The sequence below is a fragment of the Salmo trutta genome, chromosome 38 (genome assembly GCF_901001165.1).
Source record: "Salmo trutta chromosome 38, fSalTru1.1, whole genome shotgun sequence".
Classification (NCBI taxonomy): Eukaryota; Metazoa; Chordata; class Actinopteri; order Salmoniformes; family Salmonidae; genus Salmo; species Salmo trutta.
In genome coordinates, this window is record NC_042994.1 from 34,689,647 (window position 1) to 34,708,697 (window position 19,051).

Consider the following 19,051-nt stretch of genomic DNA (forward strand, 5'->3'; position numbering starts at 1 on the left):
GACCGTAGCATACGTGTAGGTATGTACGGCAGGACCAAATCGGAAAGATAGGTAGGAGCAACCCATGCAATGCTTTGTAGGTTAGCAGTAAAACCTTGAAATCAGCCTTTGCCTTAACAGGAAGCCAGGAGGCTAGCACTGGAGTAATATGATCAAATTCTTTGGTACTAGTCAGGATTCTAGCAGCCGTATTTAGCACTAACTGAAGTTTATTTAGTGCTTTATCCGGGTAGCCGGAAAGTAGAGCATTGCAGTAGTCCAACCTAAAAGTAACAAAGGCATGGATTAATTTTTCTGCATCATTTTTGGACAGAAAGTTTCAGATTTTTCCAATGTTGCGTAGATGGAAAAAAGCTGTTCTTGAAACAGTCTTGATATGTTCTTCAAAAGAGAGATCAGGGTCCAGAGTAACGCCGAGGTCCTTCACAGTTTTATTTGAGACGACTGTACAACCATCCAGATTAACCATCCAGATGAACTATAGATATCTGTGAGGAACTATAGATCTCTATGAGGAACTATAGATCTCTATGAGGAACTATAGATCTCTATGAGGAACTATAGATCTCTATGAGGAACTATAGATCTCTGTGAGGAACTATAGATCTCTGTGAGGAACTATAGATCTCAATGAGGAACTATAGATCTCTATGAGGAACTATAGATCTCTATGAGGAACTATAGATCTCTGTGAGGAACTTTAGATCTCTGTGAGGAACTATAGATCTCAATGAGGAACTATAGATCTATCTCCATGAGGAACTATAGATCTCTGTGAGGAACTATAGATCTCTAGGAGGAACTATAGATCTCTGTGAGGAACTATAGATCTATCTCTACGAGGAGCTCCGTAGGCAAGCGGAGCTGTGAGGTGAACGGCACCCCCGTACCTTCAGGCTCTGATCAGTCTCTACACCCAAAGAAGGGCACTGCATTCATCCACCTCTGGCCTGCTCGCCTCCCTACCTCTGCGGAAGCACAGTTCCCGCTCAGCCCAGTCAAAACTGTTCGCTGCTCTGGCACCCCAATGGTGGAACAAGCTCCCTCACGACGCCAGGACAACAGAGTCAATCACCACCTTCCGGAGACACCTGAAACCCCACCTCTTTAAGGAATACCTGGGATAGGATTAAGTAATCCTTCTAACCCCCCCCCCCCCCCCCCAAAGATATAGATGTACTATTGTAAAGTGGTTGTTCCACTGGATATCATAAGGTGAATGCACCAATTTGTAAGTCGCTCTGGATAAGAGCGTCTGCTAAATGACGTAAATGTAAAATGTAAAACATATATTTCATTTGATATTTTATAAACATACACATACAAATTACAACATCATACAAACATTAACTACATCACACCTTCCCAGACCCACTAGAACACACCTCCATCTCCATTAACTACATCACACCTGTCCAGACCCACTAGAACACACCTCCATCTCCATTAACTACATCACACCTGTCCAGACCCACTAGAACACACCTCCATCTCCAATAACAACGTCACACCTGTCCAGACCCACTAGAACACACCTCCATCTCCATTAACTACATCACACCTGTCCAGACCCACTAGAACACACCTCCATCTCCATTAACTACATCACACCTGTCCAGACCCACTAGAACACAACTCCATCTCCATTAACTACATCACACCTGTCCAGACCCACTAGAACACACCTCCATCTCCATTAACTACATCACACCTGCCCAGACCCACTAGAACACACCTCCATCTCCATTAACTACATCACACCTGTCCACTAGAACACACCCCATCTCCATTAACTACATCATTCTCCGCCACATGGCCTCAAACTGCACCATTTTATTTCTCTCCGTCTCCCAGCACTTTACATTTTTAGATAATAAAGCATTTGACCTTTCTATTGATTTAACAACAGAGGATTGGTTGATTTTCAGTATACCTATAACTTTACACATGTACTGTGCTGGAATTATCCATCTACACCATTTACACATGTGCTGCACTAGAAATTGTAAGTAAATTGTAAAATACATATCACGAAAACAGCTGAATGTTGTCAAGCTATAGATAATAGAGCTCTGCTCAGCCTATAAACATGACATTATCTATTATTATAGAGCTCTGCTCAGCCTATAAATATGACATTATCTATTATTATAGAGCTCTGCTCAGCCTAAAGACATGACATTATCTATTATTATAGAGCTCTGATCAGCCTATAAACATGACATTATCTATTATTATAGAGCTCTGCTCAGCCTAAAGACATGACATTATCTATTATTATAGAGCTCTGATCAGCCTATAAACATGACATTATCTATTATTATAGAGCTCTGCTCAGACTATAAACATCAGATTATCTATTATTATAGAGCTGTGCTCAGCCTTTGAACATGACATTATCTATTATTATTAGATTTTACAAATGCTATTAGATTGCTGGGTGTGGGGATAGGAGTTTTATATATACAGTGCCTTCAAAAAGTATTCACACCCCTTGACTTGTCCCAGATTTTGTTGTGTTACAGCCTGAATTTAAAATGGATTCAATACCCCATAATGTCAAAGTGGAATTTATGTTTTTGGAAATGTTTACAAATTTATTTTAAAGCCTAAATAAGTTCAGGAGTAAAGATTTTGCTTAACAAGTCACATAATAAGTTGCATGGACTCACTCTGTGTGCAATAATAGTGTTTAACATGATATTTGAATGAATACCTCATCTCTGTTCCCCACACATACAATTATCTGTAATGTCCCTCAGTTGAGCAGTGAATTTCAAACACAGATTCAACCACAAAAACCAGGGAGGTTTTCCAATGCCTCGCGAAGAAAGGCACCTATTGGTGAATATCCCTCTGAGCATGGTGAAGTTATTAATGACACTTTAGATGGTGTATCAATACACCCAGTCACTACAAAGATACAGGCGTCCTTCCTATCTCAGTTGCTGGAGAGGAAGGAAACCGCTCAGAGATTTCACCATGTGGCCAATGGTGACTTTAAAATAGTTACAGTGTTTAATGGTTGTGATATGAGAACTGCGGATGGATCAACAACCTTGTAGTTACTCCACAATACTAACCTAAATGACAGAGTGAAAGAAGGAAGCATTCCCAGTCAGAGGACCTGAAATCACATGAGAGAATAGAGAGGCTGTTGGCACTAAAGTAACACTGCAATAGAATGTGGCAAAGAAATGAACTTAATATCCTGAATACAAAGCGTTATGTTTAGGGCAAATCCAACACATCACTGAGTACCACTCTTCATATTTTCAAGCATGGTGGTGGCTGCATCATGCTATGGGTATGCTTGTCATAGGTGTCACTAGAGGCATAACTACAGTCCCTGGTTCTAATCCAGGCTGTATCACAACCGGCTGTGATCGGAAGTCCCATAGGGGCGTCGCACAATTGGCCCAGCGTCATCCAAGTTAGGGGAGGGTTTGGCCGGTCGGGAAGTCCTTGTCCCATTGCGCTCTAGTGACTCCTTGTGGCAGTTAGCATGCACACTGACTTCCGTCGCCAGCTGGATGGTGTTTCCTCTGACACATTGGTGTGGCTGGCTTCCGGGTAAATGAGCAGTGTGTCAAGATGTGCAGTGCGGCTTGGCAGGGTCGTGTTTTGGAGGACACATGGCACTCCCCCGAGTCCGTAGGGGAGTTGCAATTGGATATCACGAAATTGGTGAGAAAAAGGGGTAAAAGAACCCCAAAAAATATGTAATACACTGGTACTGAAATTAGATTTTTCGATGACCTGGTAGATGTGTAAAACCATGTAAACACCTGGAAGACTTTGGTTAGAAGGTAATCATTTGCCTGGACATCCTAAGAAGCACACAGAGACCTGCATTTTGAAGTCGCTTTAATAATACTTGTGAAAACTGACTTCAGGTGATTGAGGGATCTAGTCTAGATTAAACATCATAGGAAGTTTTATCATGTGGAGGTTTCATTCAGGTCTCTGTTTAATTAATGAAATAATCTGTTTGTCTTTGTCAGGAGAGAGAACAGACTCTCCTTCTGACAGCAGGAAGAGTCCTTCAGAGGAACCAGACCCTGAGACGTTCAAACCAGCAGGACGACATCACTGCTCCCTGTGTGGAAAGAGTTTTACTCAGTTAGGGAGCCTGAGAACACATAAGAGAATACACACCGGAGAGAAGCCTTACCACTGCTCCTTGTGCGGAAAGAGTTGTAGGTGGTTAGGGAGCGTGGAAATGCATGAGAGGACACACACAGGAGAAAAGCCTTTCCAATGTTCCCATTGTGGAAAGAGTTGTACCCAGTTAGGGAGCCTGAAGGAGCACGAGAGGAAACACACAGGAGAAAAGCCTTACCAATGTTCCCATTGTGGAAAGAATTTTGCCCAGTTAGGAAACCCAAACCAGCATGAGAGGACACACACAGGAAAAAAGACGTACCACTGCTCCCACTGTGGAAAGAGATTTACCCGGTTAAGGTACCTGAAAGAGCATGAAAGAATACATACACATACACAGGAGGAGAAGACATACCACTGCTCTCATTGTGGAAAGACATTTTCCCAGTCAGAGGACCTGAAAACACATGAGAGAATAGAGAGGCTGTGTTCTGACTTGTGTTTTTGACTGAGAATGTGTGTTTTTGTTCTTGCCAAATGAAATCATATTGTTTATATGAAATCATAAAAAACAGGTTTACTTTTGTGGATGTTTTTTCATCTGGCGACATGATCATGTCTAAAATCAGATAAAATATTTTAAAATATGTTTTTTTTTTCTTATTCGATTGATTGGATGCAAATGTCAACCCTATGATGTTGTTCATTATATTATTTGCAAAATGTAAATTATTATATAAGTAAGTAGCCGTGCACGAGTCCAGAACAGCTCTTAGAAACAGGAGCCTTGTCTTGTATGATCCAGAACAAATCAAATCAAAGTTTACCTTACTGTGAAATGCATACTTACAGGCGCTAACCAACAGTGCGATTTTAAGTAAAAAATAGGTATTAGGTGAACAATAGATAAGTAAAGAAATAAAAACAACAGTAAAAAGACAGTGAAAAATAACAGTGGCGAGGCTATAACAGTAATGAGGCTACATACAGACACCGGTTAGTCAGGCTGATTGAGGTAGTATGTAGATATGGTTAAAGTGACTATGCATATATGATGACCAGAGAGTAGCAGTAGCGTAAAAGAGGGGTTGATGGGTGGCGGGACACAATGCAGATAGTCCGGGTAGCCAATGTGCGGGGGCACCGGTTAGTCGGGCTAATTGAGGTAGTATGTACATGAACGTATAGTTAAAGTGACTATGCATAAATGAAAAACAGAGAGTAGCAGCAGCGTAAAAGAGTGGTTGGGGGGGCGGGACAATGCAAATAGTCCAGGTAGCCATTTGATTACTTGTTCAGGAGTCTTATGGCTTGGGGTAAAAACTTTTGAGAAGCCTTTTGGTCCTAGACTTGGCGCTCTGGTACCGCTTGCCATGCGGTAGTAGAGAGAACATTCTATGACTGGGGTGGCTGGGGTCTGTAGTGTGAGGCAGCTTGATGTACAAGTTCTTCCCCTGGACAGGACTCTAGTCTATTAAGTTGCCCTCCACCAACTGCTGTTTTCAGATCTCGCAATAGGTCACGGATGTGATTCAGATCTGGGGCCTCGTTTATACAAATCTGTGCGTAAAACCAAATGCGTGGGATAATTTCCACGCAAAGCGTGATATTTATCGACATGAACGTTTGCTTGAGAGAGGGTAAATTAAACGCACAGCCGTTACCATGTGTAAGCACAGTGCCACGTGGTGGACTGAGGGAACTTCTTGTCAAGCGTAGAATGGGGAAATATCTGTTGAGAATGTCTGTCTGACATTGTGAGAATAATAATGAAAATATTTTTAGATGTGGCGGATGAATCAGAATTAGTTGGGTAACATAGATAGTTAAGATCTTTTATTTGTATAATATGCTTATGTGAGATACTTGTCATTAGAATTGTCATGACGTTGGCCTGTGGGTAAGGTTTATGACCCCCCCATAAATACCTTTCTCCCTTCCCCTCTCTTTCTGATCCTACTGAAGGACTGTTGAATAGCCTTTGTTGAATATAGAGAGTCTGGGAACATCAAACAAATGGGGAAAAGGAACCATATTTTGGTAATAAAACCAGCTGGAAATATGCTTTGGAACTTAATGAGTATGGATGTCAGTTCGGTTGTCATCTGAGACATTATGACTGATGACAGGACGACATAAACTGTACCTGGGAAAGTATACACCCTCTAGTTATCAGAGTCACATGGAATTGTTATGCAATTGAAATGTTTGATATTGAAATAGTTTGTTAGGAGATTAAATGTAATTTTAGCTTCCAATTGAGAGAATTGGGTTTTCATAAGGAAAGTGCCCTGCTTGATCAGTGGCCCGCCCCTGTGAAGAGACAGGGGTTATAAACGATGAAACACACCCTCCTCCCCTCGCCACTATATAAGACAATGACACAATGTAACCAGTGGGTTCCACTACGTGAGGTCTGCAGCCTCTGCGTTACAAGGACACACATGTCAAGTACAGAACTAAGCCAACCTCGGCGTGAGCTTTGGTTGTGAATGGTATGAACTTTGAACTTATTCACTACAGAAGTGATACTTCCTAGCCATTGAGTTAGCAGCAGCCGCTGTAGTCTTCCCGCTCTTTCATTCAAGCCCCCTTTCTTTGTGTTACAAGCCGCCATGTCGGCTCCGTCCACCAGGGACATTTTCTGTATGACATCATTTGTATTCTGTGTATATGTAATTCTGTGTGATTAGTTGGGTATTTAGTAAATAAATAATTAAACCCAATTTTGGATTGCAGATTCAAGTTGTTAGCCAGGGTTCGTGAGGATAACCAAGAATTTACAACTTTCATTATGAGACTGAAAATAAAATGAGGATTAATATTGACGTCTATCGATGTAAAATATTAAAGTCTTTAAGAGTTTATTCATAAGATAAAGGCTCTATAAACACTCTTCCGTGGTGTCCCGACTTTCTAGTTAATTACATTTACATGATTAGCGAATCAGGTGATATTAATTACAGAGAAAGGATTTTATAGAAAAGCATGTCATATCACTTAATCCGGCATAGCCAAAGACACGACAGAATGTATCCCTTTGGACTCTGGTGTTGGCAGTTGCACTTCTCCCTCAGCTGGGGCTCAGAGAGGGGAGAGGTCAGGCTTGTCTTTCATATGTCCCTGGTGCTATGCAGAATATCAGAAAGGGAAGAGGACAGAATGGAACATTGTCTTCATTTTTACATTTTAGTCATTTAGCAGAGGCTCTTATCCAGAGCGACTTACAGTAGTGAATGCTTACATTTCATACATTTTATCTCCGTACTGGTCCCCCGTGGGTATCGAACCCACAACCCTGGCGTTGCAAACACCATGGTCTACCAACTGAGCCACCTATGGCGTGATTAGAACCAATTACTTGTCTCCACAATGTCTGTGCACAAGTCACTCCCTCCTTTGGCATTGAGGGGAGGTGTATGGCAGTGTCTGGAACCATTGTATGTCCTCTCTGATGTTGCACTTATCCTGGGATAGTGTATGACCTAGAGGCTCACTCCCCTCAGTGAGCTTGTCCAGGAGTGGGGTCAAGAGGGGCTTTACTTTAGATGGGAGTATCTAGAGTTGACAATTGATATATGCCATTGGATGAGTTGGTGTTTTTGTACTATGAAGTACCAGGAACGAGATTAGAACCTCGTCATAGGGACCAAACTGAACGATAATTTATAGTGAATGCTATCTGGCTATGGGATACTCCTCTCTCAAGTAAAAGTTTTTCTTTGTGAACAGTTCAATCAATAATACAGTAGAAAAATCTATATACAGCATGTGCAAGTGAGGTAGGATAAGAGAGGTAAGGCAATAAATAGGCCATGGTGGCAAAGTAATTACAATATAGCAATTAAACACTGGAATGGTAGGATGTGCAGAAGATAAATGTGCAACTAACTAACTAGCTAGCTAACATCCTTGACCATGAGCTCACTAACCTACTACCCCTCTGCTAAAGAAGAGGAGGTCTACAGGACGGAGAAAGAAGCTCTGGGGATGAATATTGCCGTGAACGAAGAAGAGGAGGATGTTTTAGTAAAAGGAGAGGAAGAAGCTTTCAGAATGAAAGAGGAGGATGAGGAGGCTATCAGTATCACATTGGAAGAAGAGGAGAAGAACGTTACAGTGAAAGAAGAGAAAGAACCTTTTAGAGTGAAAGATGAAGAGGGGATAGAGGCTGTCACAGTGGAAGAAGAGGAGGAGGTAGAAGCTTCCAGAATTAAAGAGGAGGAAGAAGAGGAGGATGTTATAGTGAAAGAAGAGAAAGAACCTTTTGGAGAGGAAGAGGAGGCTATCTTAAGAAAAGAGGATAAGGAAGACGTTTTGGGAGATGAAGGAGAGGAAGAGGAGACTGAAGATCTGATTAACACCAGTGAGTACCGTCTTAAAAGCAGGGCCACAAACTGCCCTTGATGAATTAATGTATCGTTTTAATATATGGCTCTGGGCCTCGCCATTGATTCTTGGATAATATAACTTAAAAAATGTCCACTGAACTTAGTTCAACTGTCGTACCCCATCAGAACCCAAAATATAAGCTTGTTTTACTCCTTTGTTTGTGAACAATGTAATTGTAAAATAACACTGTATATCCTCAAAACATGGAGGTAGTTAAATGATGCTGAACCTGAGACATAAGATAGTTATAAAAAGTGCTATTGAAATGCAATAAATGATTACTATATACACTGAACAACAATATAAACACAACAATTTCAACCATTTTACTGAGTTACAGTTCATATAAGGAATCAGTCAATTGAAATACATGAATTAGGCCCTAATCTATGCATTTTACATGACTGGGCAGGGGCGCAGCCTTGGGTGGCCCTGGGAGGACATAGGCCTACCCACTTGGGAGACTGGCCCACCCACTGGGCAGCAAGGCCCAGCCAATCAGAAGGAGTTTTTCCCCACAAAAGGACTTCATTACAGACAGAAATACTCCTCAGTTTCATCAGCTGTCCGGGTGGCTGGTCTAAGACGATCCTGCAGGTGAAGAAGCCGGATGTGGAGGTACTGGGCTGGCGTGGTTACATGTGGTCTGCGGTTGTGAGGCTGGTTGGACGTACTGCAAAATGTTGTAAAATTACATTGGAAGTGGCTTATGGTAGAGAAATTAATATTACATTATCTGGCAACATCTCTGGTGGACATTCCTGCAATCAGCATGCCAATTGCATGCTCCCTCAAACCATGAGAAATCTGTGGCACTGTGTTGTGTGACAAAACTGCACATTTTAGTGACCTTTTATTGTCACCAGCACAATGTGCAAATGTGTAATGATCATGCTGTTTAATCAGCTTCTTGATATACCACACCGGTCAGGTGGATGGATTATCTTGGCAAAGGGGAAATGCTCACTAACAGGAAGGTAAACAAATTTGTGCGTAACATTTTGAGAGAAGAAACACACATTTCTGGAATCTTTTATTTCAGCTCATGTTTTTGTTTGGGCTGTCAGACTAGAGTTCAAACAGGGAAATGGTTCCAATCGTTTTTCCACCATTCATTTTTCCCATAGGGCTGTGTTTTGTTTAGGTTCACCCTGATAGGACAAGGTGACTGAGGACACACAGTGTTTAGTGATTTTATTGTAACATTTTTAAAATTGTATAACTGCCTTTGTTTTGCTGGACCCCAGGAAGAGTAGCTGCTGCATTGGCAGGAACTAATGGGGATCCATAATAAACCCCAGGAAGAGTAGCTGCTGCCTTGGCAGGAACAAATGGGGATCCATAATAAACACCAGGAAGAGTAGCTGCTGCCTTGGCAGGAACTAATGGGGATCCATAATAAACCCCAGGAAGAGTGGCTTCTGCCTTGGCAGAAACTAATGGGGATCCATAATAAATACAAATACTTGTATTAATATATTTGTTTCTCTTCATTCACGGATTCAGTTTGGCCGGGTGACCAGCTGTAGGAAGAGTATTCCATTAAGTATGATGGAGGCCACTGTGTTCTTTGGGGCCTTCAATGCTGCAGAAATGTTTTGGTTCCCTTCCCCAAATCTGTGCCTCGAACACAATCCTGTCTCAGAGCGCTATGGACAATTCCTTTGACCTCATGGCTTGGTTACCTGTGGGACTTTATATAGACAGGTGTGTGCCTTTCCAAATCATGTCCAATCAATTGAATTTACCACAGGTGGACTCCAATCAAGTTGTAGAAACATCTCAAGGATGATCAATGGAATCAGGATGCATCTGAGCTCAATTTCGAGTCTCATTGTAAAGGGTCTGAATACCTAAGTTAATAAATATGCAAAAATGTAAAAATAAAATACAAAAATTAAAATTACAAATGGTTTTGGTTTGTCATTATGTGGTGTTGTGTGTAGATTGATGAGGGAAAAAATCTTCCATTTTAGATTAAGGCTGTAATGTAACAAAATGTGAAAAAAGTGAAGGGGTCTGAATACATTACGAATGCACTGTATATCCCTGGTAGACTTTCTACCACTGGTAGAGTTTTCTACCGCTGGCAGAGTTTTCTACCGCTGGCAGAGTTTTCTACCATTGGCAGGTTTGTACACATTCATGTGATACGTGGTATAGAAAAGTTCAATCTTAGGAGAGTACATGGGAGGCACTATACTGTGTGTCTGCAGGTGTCTATCTGGTCAAAACCACTGATACAGGTGCCCCTCCACCCTCTGGTGGGATGGATCATGTCTACAGAGATACCTAGAGTCAAATACTTAGATTTGTGTGTATTGGGTATATGTTGTGAAATTGTTAGATATTACTTGTTAGATATTACTGCACTGTCGGAGCTAGAAACACAAGCATTTTACAACACCCGCAATAATATCTGCTAAACATGTGTATGTGACCAATAAAATGTGATTCGATTTTGATTTGAAATAAACGTCCTATTTATCAAAGGTGCTTTTGGCTGGAGTCAAAATGACTCCAAAGGATTTGAATTTGTTAAAAGTCCATTTTGATACAGAAACACTAAACCATGAATGATATGTATTAAAAACAAGTTGATTGACAAAGTCATGAAGAATTGAATAAACCACATTTTGGCTATGATAAAAGATATGCCTCTGGGGTCAAAATGATCCATGTCAGAAGTATGGTTCAATGCAAATGTGTAGTGGGTGTAAAGTTTGTTTTAAATTCTCACTCATTAAACACGAATCAATCAACACATGCTTCTCTTTGAACGACTTAATATAATATTAACCTTTTATGAAATAAATGAAAAATAAACGTTTGGTTCCTCAACTACGTTGCCCTCCAGTCAGCAGATGGCGATGTGCGTCTTTTAGGTTCAGGCGATGCTGCCAGTGTGACGTATAATCTAGTGGACGGAACGCTCCTTCAACAACAACAGCCAGTCAGACACCTCGGTAGCTTTCTAGCAAACATAGCTACGACATTCACGCTCTTTACACTGGTTTGGTGTATAGTAGGCGCTGTGTATTAAACACACTTCTGTTGTATGTACTTGTTGGCCCATTTAATTATATATTTACGTTGTTTGTCAGCTAGCTGGTTTGCTAAGTTAGCTTAGAACTAGGCTAGTCGCTAATGCTAGCTAGCTAACATCCCCGACCATGAGTTCACTAAGCTACTCTCCTCCTGTTAAAGAAGAGGAGGTCTGCTGGACGGAGAAAGAAACTCTAGTGAAAGAGGAGGAGGAAGAGAAAGATGTTACAATACAACAACAAGTAGAGGGTGAAGCTGTTACAGTGAAAGAAGAAGAGAAAGACGTTTCAGTGAAAGAAGAGGAAGACGCGTTCAGAGTGAAAGACGAGGAGGATGTTACAGTAAAAGAAGAGGAGGATGCAGTTTTTGGAGTGAAAGAGGAGGTGGGGGAGATGACTATCACATTGAAAGAGGAGAAGGAGGAAGAAGAGGAAGTTGGAGATCTGTTTAACACCAGTAAGTACCGTCTCTGCAGTCGTTGAACCAATATGCAGTAAAGGGGTTCTACACTTTAATGTTGTTCTGTAGGAATGGCTGAAGCTTCACTGTAACGTGTAGAACATCAAGAGTGGACCATCAACAAAACGTTAACAATTGATCAAATGCATCCAATGACAATGCCTGAAATACTGTAGTCCTTAATATCTCCTATTAGATTAGCCCAAGATGTTCTCTTAAAGGGGCAATCAGTAGTTGTTACATCCATTTTGGGACTTATACATTAATGATATGTACCCATTGTTTCTTGAAGAAATCACTTATAAATGCCTCATGAGCTTAGTTCAACTGTCGTACCACATCAGAACCCAAAATAGAAACTTTTTTTACTCCAATGTTTGTCAGTAAATATAAACAAACACTGGATATCCTCAAAACATGGTTAAAACTAGAATGTTGATATCATGGATGGTTGCATTTCTCCAGCCCCATCCCTCAGCTTTTTACCGAAACGGGCAGGGAGTACGCTTTGTTATTGTTTCTGCTGCTGATTTCTGCCCCCGTTACTCCTCAAGATCCAAGGACTGCATGTTATTTTCAGAGGTAGACTGGCTCTGGCAGCTAAAATAGTCAAATAATCCATCTAAATGTGAATCGATTCTCCATTGCGATACGTTTCTAGAAACATAAATCGCTGTACTTTCATATCACATCAAAATAATTTCACACAATACTTAAATATCACATCAAAATAGGTAACCAGTCGCGACGCCCCAAACGGTAAACCAAATTGGTTTCTCGTCATTTCACCTTCCTTCAGGCTTCTTTTTCTTCTTTGGACTATATATGGCGGTTGGCAACCAACTTTAAGGTGCATTACCACCATCAACTAGACTGGAGTGTGGACCTCGGTTCATCTTTTTATCACCCACGTGGGTATATACCAAGACAGTCATGAAGAGGGCACAACAAAACCTTTTCCCCCTCAAGAGACTGAAAAGATTTGGCATGGGTCCCCAGATCCTCAAAAGGTAATACAGCTGCTCCATCGAGAGCATCCTGACCGGTTGCATCACCGCATGGTATGGCAACTGCTCGGCATCTGACTGTAAGGCGCAACAGAGGGTAGTGTGAACAGCCCAGTACATCACTGTGGCCAAGCTTCCTGACATCCAGGACCTATATACTAGGCGGTGTCAGAGGAAAGCCCACAAAATTGTCAGACTCCAGTCACCCAAGTCATAGACTGTTTTCTCTGCTACCGCACGGCAAGCAGTACCGGAGCGCCAAGTCTATGACCAAAAGCCTCCTCAACAGCTTCTTCCCCCAAGCCATAAGACTGCTGAACAATTCATAAAATCGCAACCGGACAATTTACATTGACCCCCCACCCCCTCCCGTTTGTGCACTGCTGCTACTCACTGGTTGTTTGTTACCTATGCATTGTCACTACACCCCCACCTTCATGTACAGATTACCTCAACTAGCCTGTACTCCTGCACACTGACTCAGTACCGGTGCCCCGTGTATACAGCCTCCACACTGACTCAGTACCGGTGCCCCCTGTATATAGCCTCCACACTGACTCTGTACCGGTGCCCCCTGTATATAGCCTCCACACTGACTCAGTACCGGTGCCCCGTGTATATAGCCTCCACACTGACTCAGTACCGGTGCTTCCTGTATAGAGCCTCCACACTGACTCAGTACCGGTGGCCCCTGTATATAGCCTCCACACTGACTCAGTACCGGTACCCCCTGTATATAGCCTCCACATTGACTCTGTACCGGTACCCCCTGTATATAGCCTCCACATTGACTCTGTACCGTAACACCCTGTACATAGCCTCCACATTGACTCTGTACCAGTACCCCCTGTATATAGCCTCCACATTGACTCTGTACCGTAACACCCTGTATATATTGTATTTAGCCTCGTTATTGTTTTTCTCATTGTATTACTTTTTATTTTAGTCTACTTGGTAAATATTTTCTTCTTCTTGAACTGCACTGTTGGTTAAGGGCTTGTAAGTAAAGCATTTCACAGTAAAGTCTAAGTTGGTATCTTGACGGATTTGTAAAAACACTATATATATATATTTTTTAAATGTTGCTGACACCCCTCCCCAGAGGTGTCTCATTATTGGGATTCATTGCTGATTCCTACCTGTAGCTCACTATGAGGTGTCTAGTGATACAGGTTAAGGGCCCTGTTGGAGATTGGTGGTTGGTAGCGGAGTGGAGGGAACAAGCAGGGTTGGACACGGCCATGTTATTATCCCACACACAGTCTCTGTGGTTCACATGAACCCCATTCCTGGGAATTAGATTTGATTACAAATCGCCCCTGTCTGTTACCACAGAAGGGTTCTGTCTGTCCCATTCCCAGCTAGGTTACGAGGCGCTTTGTCACCAGTACCTATGACTGGTTGATAGGGGAAACCTCCATGCTCATTATAGAAAATGTAATTAGGGGGAAACTATTTAGTAAACTGAAATAAAACGACAAACCTGTTTGAAAAATGAAAACTATTCCAAAACTATCTTTGACTCAAACTAAAATAGCCTAAAATAATAACCAGCATGAATTATGTTCAGTTTGAATAATTTATATCTTAACTTTGGCAAAAATAGAATTGGGTTTTAAATATTTTTTATGTGGTTTTAAAGCTTCTGAATCTGGTGGCTGGTAAATGCTGCCATGGATGGCAATGTTTCAAATAGACCTAGCTTGTGTATCACTATCACTAGCTATCACCAGAAATACTTTAAGAAATTAGGATATTGGAAACTCCTTTCGATTTGTATTAACAGCTTAAACAAAATAACATTGGCATGAATTACCCTCTGTGAACAAGAAGCACAACATTACAAATATTTTCAGAGATGTGAGATAATTAACTTGTTCTCTGTAATATTGTATAGCTTTGCAATCGTAACATTATGTACTTTCGAGGAAAATAGGCATGTTTCTCGACTCATACCCTTGACTTTAAAAAGGGATTTTCGTGAGAATTAGCTTAGGAACTGCGTGTGACAGCATGACAATGTAAACGCGATTGGTTGACAGTCTCTTGGATGGGCGTTATATACGCGTTGACATTTTCTGGAATAGTTTTTATTTGAAAAGTTTTTGTTTACTTGCCTGCCTATTGAATTTGGAATGCACTGTACTGTTCATCTCTGAAACTCACTGAGATAATTCCTTTGATACAGCAGTAGCAATACAGGGATATAACATCTACAGAAAAGACACAAATGCTTATGGGGGAGCTGTTGCTGTATACAGTGCATTCAGAAAGTATTCAGACCCCTTGAGTTTTTCCACATTTTGTTACTTTAAAGCCTTATTCTAAAATTGATTAAAATCTTTTTTCCCCCTTTCATTTAGATAATTTATTTGGCACGCCTGCATTTGGGGAGTTCCTCCCAGTCTTCTCTGCAGATCCTCTCTAGCTCTGTCAGGTTGGATGGGGAACGTCACTGCACAGCTATTTTCAGGTTTTTCCAGAGATGTTAGATCGGGCTCAAGTCCAGGCTCTGGCTGGGCCACTCAAGGACATTCAGAGACTTGTCCCGAAGCCACTCCTGCGTTGTCTTGGCTGTGTGCTTAAGGTCATTGTCCTGTTGGATGGTTAACCTTTGTCCCAGTCTGAGGTCCTGAGCACTCTGGAGCAGGTCTTTCATCAAGGATCTCTGCACTTTGCTCTGTTAATATTTCCCTGGATCCTGACTAGTCTCCCAGTCCCTGCTGCTGAAAAACATTCCCACAGCATGATGCTGCCACCACCATGCTTCACCGTAGGAATGGTGCCAGGTTACCTCCAGACTTGACTCTTGGCATTCAGGCCAGAGTTCAATCTTGGTTTCATCAGACCAGAGAGTCTTGTTTCTCATGGTCTGAGAGTCTTTAGGTGCATTTTGGCAAACTCCAAGCATGCTGTCATATGCTTTATACTGAGGAGTGGCTTCCATCTGGCCACTCTACCATAGAGGCCTGATTGGTGGAGTGCTGCAGAGATGGTTGTCCTTCTGGAAGGTTCTCCCATCTCCACAGAGGAACTTTGGAGCTCTTAGTTGTTCTAAACTTCTTCCATTTAAGAATGATGGAGGCCACTGTTCTTGGGGACCTTCAATGCTGCAGACATTTTTGGTACCCTTCCCCGGATCAGTGCCTCGACACAATCCTGTCTTAGAGCTCTACGGACAATTACTTCGACCTCATGGCATAGTTTTTGCTCTGACAACTGTGGGACCTTATATCATCAGGTGTGCGCCTTCCAAATCATGTCCAATCAATTGAATTTACCACAGGTGGACTCCAGTCAAGCTGTAGAAACATCTCAAGGATGATTAATGGAATCAGGATGCACCTGAAAGCAATTTTGAGTCTCATAGCAAAGGGTCTAAATACTTATGTAAATAAGGTATTTCTGTTTTCACATTTTCTTTATGGCTGAAAACTTTCTGAATGCACTGTATGTTTTATAATTAAAAAATGTAACGTTTATTTAACTAGGCAAGCCAGTTAAGAACAAATTCTTATTTACAATGACGGCCTATAAAGGCCAAACCCAGATGACGCTGGTCCAATTGTGCGCCGCCCTATGGGACTCCCAATCACGGCTGGTTGTGATACAGCCTGGATTCGAACCAGGGTGTCTGTAGTTACGCCTCAAGCACTGAGATGCAGTGTCTTAGACCGCTGCACCACTCAGGAACCCCAAAATCATGTTCTAGTGCTGTTCTAGTGCTGTTCTAGTGCTGTTCTAGTGCTGTTCTAGTCCTGTCCCTCTCCACCTAAAATACATCTTGGTCAACCAAGAGTCGTCTGTTCTTTCTACCAATCGATTGAAAAATACACGTTATATAATTTCAAACAATTTATAGACACGTCCCATGTGTTTTAATAAAATGAACTATATGTACTGAACTTGTCTGATGCTTTAAGCATGCGCAAGTAACTAAGACACACAAATGACTTGAGGGAGCCAGTCATCAATATAACCTAACCAGAAGGGAAAAAAACTCTTCCCGACTTTGTTTGAGGTGAAGAAAAAATGTATTTGAGAAGCTCCACAACTCATTAGTGGTGGTGTGTTAAGACAATCACAAATACTATCAGACATCCCCAAATGGGCACATTTTATAGGTCTACATTTGCGGGAAGGCCAGGTAGACTAGTCCTACTTCTATATGGGTAATCAGGTGTGGGTCCTTATTCAACATTGACAGGAGTGTTTCAAACAAAGGACAATTAATAAATTGACAAAACTTGTGGGATCAGGTCTGGGTGGTCTGCCAGGGGCCGTTTAATTTAGTATCCGTTTGGGTCGGTAGGGGAATGATTGTATTTCCCCATAGTATGTTGTACCTAGTTTCCCTCCTTCAGGGTCGGCATGGGGAATGATTGTATTTCCCCATAGTATGTTGTACCTAGTTTCCCTCCTTCAGGGTCAGCATGGGGAATGATTGTATTTCCCCATAGTATGTTGTACCTAGTTTCCCTCCTTCAGGGTCAGCATGGGGAATGATTGTATTTCCCCATAGTATGTTGTACCTAGTTTCCCTCCTTCAGGGTCAGCATGGGGAATGATTGTATTTCCCCATAGTATGTTGTACCTAGTTTCCCTCCTTCAGGGTCGGCATGGGGAATGATTGTATTTTAGTATGTTGTACCGAAGTTGACCGACTGAAAGGGAGTGTAACTTTATGACTATAATTACTCTTCCCTGAAGGAGGGAAACGAGGTACAACACCTGTTTGGCCCCGCCCCTTCCTGGGTCGGTGAAGAGCGATATTAAATTGAATATGACCTAAGGCTCGTATATCTGTGTTTATTATAATTAAGTCTATGATTTGATAGAGCAGTCTGACTGAGCTGTGACTGAGTGGTGGTAGGCAGCAGCAGGCTCGTGAGCATTCATACATTCATTCAAACAGCACTTTCCTGCATTTGCCAGCAGCTCTTCGCAATGCTTGAAGCACAGCTCTGTTTATGACTTCAAGCCTATCAACTCCCAAGATTAGGCTGGCAATACTATAGTGCCTATAAGAACATCCAATAGTCAAAGGTATATAAAATACAAGTGGTATAGACAGAAATAGTCCTATAATTCCTATAATAACTTCAACCTAAAACTTCTTACCTGGGAATATTGAAGACTCATGTTAAAAGGAACCACCAGCTTTCATATGTTCTCATGTTCTGAGCAAGGAACTTAAACGTTAGCTTTTTTACATGGCTCATATTGCACTTTTACTTTCTTCTCCAACACTTTGTTTTTGCATTATTTAAACGAAATGGAACATGTTTCATTATTTATTAGAGACTAATTCATTCAGTTTTATTGTAATTGTCATTATTACAAATATATATATATATATATATATATCGGCCGATTTAATCGGTATCAGGTTCTTTTTTGGTCCCCCAATAATCGGTATCGGTGTTGAACTATGTTCAACGGTCGACCTCTACTATGTTATTGTTTGTTAAACACTAAGTGTACAAACCCTCATTGTCGGGCTGATAGAAAAGCTAGCCAAAGAGCATTTTACTGGTTGAAGTGTTTTTTAAGTATAAAGCAGTTGATTTTAGACAATAACACAAACATATTAAGCAGGAGATTCAAGCCAGCCTTAAAATTATAATCCAAACGTAATGTGAAATGCACTCATAAGCAACCTGTAAATGGAGTCTATATTTGCTGTCAGCCTATGAGAACTCCATTGAGTTTTCCCCCACGGTGGTGAATTAGTGAATAGCGACACAGAGCTTAATGTGAGTTTCCTTGAGTAGCACTCCTGATCTTGCGCTGTAATACTCAGAATACATTGTGAAAAATTCCAATCTTCGCTCACCATTTTTTTGCTCCAGGCAGATATACTACATCCATAACTAGTGGTTTCCTCATTACCAGATATACTACATCCATAACTAGTGGTTTCCTCATTACCAGATATACTACATCCATAACTAGTGGTTTCCTCATTACCAGATATACTACATCCATAACTAGTGGTTTCCTCATTAGCAGGGAGGTGTTTCTGCAATCAAATGTGTGTGCAT

At 41.4% G+C, this 19,051-nt stretch overlaps 1 protein-coding gene across 1 annotated transcript; it reads left to right on the plus strand.

Annotated features, from left to right (window-relative positions):
* Positions 1-4,012: 4,012 nt before the first annotated feature.
* LOC115178452 (zinc finger protein 32-like) lies at positions 4,013-5,029 on the plus strand (the record flags this gene model as incomplete). Its single annotated transcript, XM_029739635.1, has 1 exon — positions 4,013-5,029. A coding segment is annotated over one exon (600 nt), but the record flags the coding sequence as incomplete, so codon positions are not given.
* Between the last annotated feature and the right edge of the window lie 14,022 nt (positions 5,030-19,051).